The sequence below is a fragment of the Arachis ipaensis genome, chromosome B04 (genome assembly GCF_000816755.2).
Source record: "Arachis ipaensis cultivar K30076 chromosome B04, Araip1.1, whole genome shotgun sequence".
Lineage (NCBI taxonomy): Eukaryota > Viridiplantae > Streptophyta > Magnoliopsida > Fabales > Fabaceae > Arachis > Arachis ipaensis.
Genome location: NC_029788.2, coordinates 94,824,841 through 94,829,170, shown reverse-complemented (window position 1 = coordinate 94,829,170; position 4,330 = coordinate 94,824,841). Strand labels below are relative to the sequence as shown.

At 44.6% G+C, this 4,330-nt stretch overlaps 1 protein-coding gene across 1 annotated transcript; it reads left to right on the top strand.

Annotated features, from left to right (window-relative positions):
• On the top strand, positions 446-1,372 carry LOC107636726. Its single transcript, XM_016340220.1, has 3 exons — positions 446-580; positions 680-792; positions 931-1,372. Exons 1-3 carry the CDS (start codon positions 446-448, stop codon positions 1,370-1,372), a joined length of 690 nt encoding a protein of 229 aa, XP_016195706.1.

Here is a 4,330-nt window from a genome sequence, read left to right as displayed (position 1 = left end):
CAATCATGCTGAATTCATGGCGGTGATGACGAATCTGGCCAACACTATAGAGGCGAATGCTGCTGCGACTCTGCAAGCTGTGCAGAGGCTAGGTCAACCAGTCGGGAACGGCAACAGAAATGGAAATAGCAATGGGAATGGGAATAGCAAAGGGAATGCTCATGATAACGTTGAGGGAAACGGAGATAACACGGGAGGCATTCCGATGACTTTGGCAACTTTCCTCAAGTTTCGTCTGCCCATATTCCGAGGATCAACTAATCCTATTGAAGCGGACCACTAGTTCCAGACCATGGAGCGTGCTTTATAGGCGCAGCATGTTCCACACAATCAGTATGTGGAGTTTTCTGCTTATCAGCTTGCGGGAGAGTCCCAGCCCTGGTGGCAAGCAGAGTGTCACTTGCTACTGCTACAGAATGTTGATGTTCCGTGGAATGTATTCTGAATGGCCTTTTACAAGAAGTACTTCCCTGAGTCTACAAGGGAAGCAAAGGAGATGGAGCTAATACAGCTGAAGCAAGGTTCCATGTCTGTGGCAGAGTACACCAACAAGTTTGAAGAGCTTTGTAGGTTTTATCGGGTATGTCAGGGTAACCCGGAGACTTACGAGAGCTAGAGGTGTATTAAGTACCAGAGGGGTTTGAAGGATAGCATTATGACTACTGTGCCTCCTATGGAGATCCGTGTCTTCTCTGACTTGGTGAACAAAGCAAGGGTGGTGGAAGAATATGCAAAAACAGTGGCTGCATCCAAGGACACTCATAGAGGAGGCAGTAGCAAAGAGCGTGGCAAGTATTACCATCCGAGGTGTCAAAGCTTTAAGAGGGGAGGATATACGTATCAAGATCAGGGAGGTTTCAGGAAGAGCATTCATGATCAGTTTTAGCGGGGCAAGGAAAGAGGAAGTCAGAGTGGGTGCTTCAACTGTAGCTTGCCTGGTCATATCGCGAGGGATTACACTCATGGGAAGAACCCGAATGCGGGTCAGAGTCAACACCAGGGGCGAGTCTTTGCTGTGAATGCCAAGGATACTTCCAAGGCAGATCCGTTGATGAAAGGTAATTGTTTATTTGGTGACAAGACTTTAATTGCATTATATGATACTGGAGCTTCGCATTCGTTTATCTCAATTGCTAAAGTTGAGGAATTAGGCTTGAAAGTGTTAGAGTTACCTTTTGATCTGCATGTACATACCCCGCATCAGACAGTTATGACTAGATCAGGTTGTAGACAAGTAGGTTTCAAGCTTGAGGGTAGAGATTTTGTACATGATTTGATCTGTTTACCTATGGTTGGATTGGAGATGATTTTGGGGTTTGATTGGTTGTCGAAAAATCGGATTTTGTTGGATTGTTTTGAACGGACAATTTGATTTATGCCAGAAGGAGAGAGTGGAGCAGTGATAACTGCAGGATATTACTTGAACTCTGTTATGGTGCACTGTAGTGGGGAAGAGTGTCAGGGTTACATCTTGTTAACTGCTAATGGATTACATCTTGTTAATTGCTAATGCTTCGGGTGATACCCAAGGGTTAGATCAGATCCCAGTAGTTAGGGATTTTCCGGAGGTATTTTCGGAAGATATTCCAGAGTTTCCACCTCAAAGGAAGATTGAGTTTGCGATTGAATTGGTGCCGGGAGCCGGACCAGTGTCGATTGCACCGTATGGGATGGCGCTCTGAAAGAGTTGGCTGAGTTAAAGACTCAGCTAGAGGAGCTTCTGAACAAAAGGTTCATGCGACCAAGTGTGTCGCTGTGGGAGCGCCCGTTTTGTTGGCAAAGAAGAAGGATAGAGGAATGCGACTGTGTGTGGATTACCGCCAGCTGAATAAAGTGACAGTGAAGAATAAGTACCCGCTGCTAAGGATAGATGACTTGATGGATCAACTGCAAGGAGCTGGAGTATTTTCCAAGATAGATTTAAGATCCGGTTACCATCAGATAAGGGTGAAAGAGGATGATATCCCTAAGACTGCGTTTAGGACGCGCTATGGACACTACGAGTTTGCAGTGACGTCCTTTGGGTTAACGAATGCACCTGTTGTCTTCATGGATTATATGAACAGAGTCTTTTATCCCTTTTTAGATAAGTTCGTGGTAGTTTTCATAGACGACATCTTAGTTTACTCTAAGACGGCAAAGGAACATGAGGAGCATTTAAGGATTGTGCTGCAAATCCTGAAAGAGCAGAAATTGTATGCTAAGTTGTCGAAGTGCGAGTTCTGGAAGGAGGAAGTAAAGTTCCTAGGTTACATGGTGAGCAAAGGAGGCATAGCGATGGATCCTTCTAAGGTAGAAGCGGTGATAGAATGGAAAAGACCGATGACAGTGACGGAAGTTAGAAGTTTCTTGGGGTTAGCCAGATATTACTAGAGATTTATTGAAGGATTCTCCCGGATTGCACTACCAATGACCAAGTTGACAAGAAAAGAAGCGCCTTTTGTTTGGACATCAGAGTGTGAAGAGAGTTTTCAAACTTTAAAGCAAAAGTTAACTTCAGCACCTGTTTTGATCTTGCTGGAACCACATGAACCATTTGAAGTATATTGTGACGCTTCATTGAAGGGTTTAGGTTGCGGGTTGATGCAACACCGGAACGTGGTGGCTTACGCATCGCGTCAGCTGAGACCGCATGAGGTGAATTATCCAACTCATGACTTGGAATTAGCGGCGATTGTGTTTGCATTGAAGATTTGGAGACATCACTTGTACGGAGTAAGGTTTAGTGTCTTTTCTGATCATAAGAGTCTCAAATACATCTTCGATCAGAAAGAGCTTAATATGCATCAGAGGAGATGGTTGGAGTTGCTTAAAGACTATGATTTTGAACTGAGTTATCATCTTGGAAAGGCAAATGTGGTAGCGGACGCTTTGAGTCGGAAGTCTTTGACGATAGCGTGGATGAGAATCAAGGAAGAAGAGCTAATGGAGAAGTTTGAGGATCTTAAGTTGGATATTGGTGAAGTTGCTGGGAGAGATTGCCTGAATCAGTTACAGATCTCAAGTGACTTTAAATTGGAACTCCTGAAGGCTCATCAAAACAATGACGTGCTACCAAAGGTATTGCCAGCTATCGAACAAGGAAAGCAATGGAGAGTGTCATGGGATCAAAATAGATTGTGCAGTTTCAAGGGTAGGATCATTGTGCCGGATGTTGGGACGTTGCGGCAAGATCTATTGAGAGAAGTGCCAAGAGCGAATTTTTTATCCACCCTGGAAGTACTAAAATGTATCATGATCTGAAGACTATGTTCTGGTGGCCTGGTATGAAAAAGGATATGGCAGAACATGTCTCAAGGTGCTTGACGTGTCAGAAGGTGAAAATAGAGCATTAGAAACCGTCGGGAATGCTTCAACCACTTGAAATTCCTCAGTGGAAGTGGGAAGATATTGCAATGGATTTTGTGACCGGTTTACCGAGGAATAGGTCGGGATTTGATGTGATTTAGGTGATCGTGGATCGCTTAACCAAATCTGCTCATTTTCTACCTATTCGAGTAAGCTGTTGTATGGAAGAGTTAACAAGGTTGTATATAAAGGAGATAGTAAGGTTTCATGGTGTGCCAGCGAGCATAGTGTCGGACCGTGATCCCCGATTCACTTCAAGGTTTTGGGGAGCTTTCCAAAGAGCTTTCGGCACGAAGCTATGTCTTAGTACGGCGTATCATCCACAAACAGATGGACAGTCAAAAAGGACTATTCAGACGTTGGAAGATATGCTGAGAGCATGTGTTTTGGATCAACCTAGAAGTTGGGACCGTTACATGCCATTGGTGGAGGTCGCGTACAACAACAGCTTTCATGCGAGCATTGGGATGGCTCCGTATGAGGCTTTGTGTGGACGGAAGTGCCAGTCTCCACTTTGTTGGTATGAATCGGGCGAAGCAAGTGTTTTGGGTCCAGATGTGGTAGTAGAGACTACGGAGAAGATTAAGAAAATACGAGAAAGGATTTTGACTGCTCAGAGTCGACAAAAGAGTTATGTGGACAAGAGAAGGAAACCGTTAGAGTTTGAAGTGGGAGAACATGTATTCCTGAGAGTTACACCAACAACTGGGATTGGGAGAGTAATTAAGACCAAGAAGTTGAATCCGAGGTATATAGGACAGTTTGAGATCCTAAGGTGATTCAGGCCGGTGGCATACCAAGTTGCTTTGCCACCTCATCTGTCTAACCTACATGACGTATTCCACGTGTCACAACTCCGTAAGTACACGTCGGATGTGGCTCATGTGTTGGAGCCTGAGTCGGTCGAGTTGAGGGAAAGCTTAACTTTCCAAGTGACACCAGTGAGAATTGACGACACCAGTGTAAAGAAACTGCAAGGGAA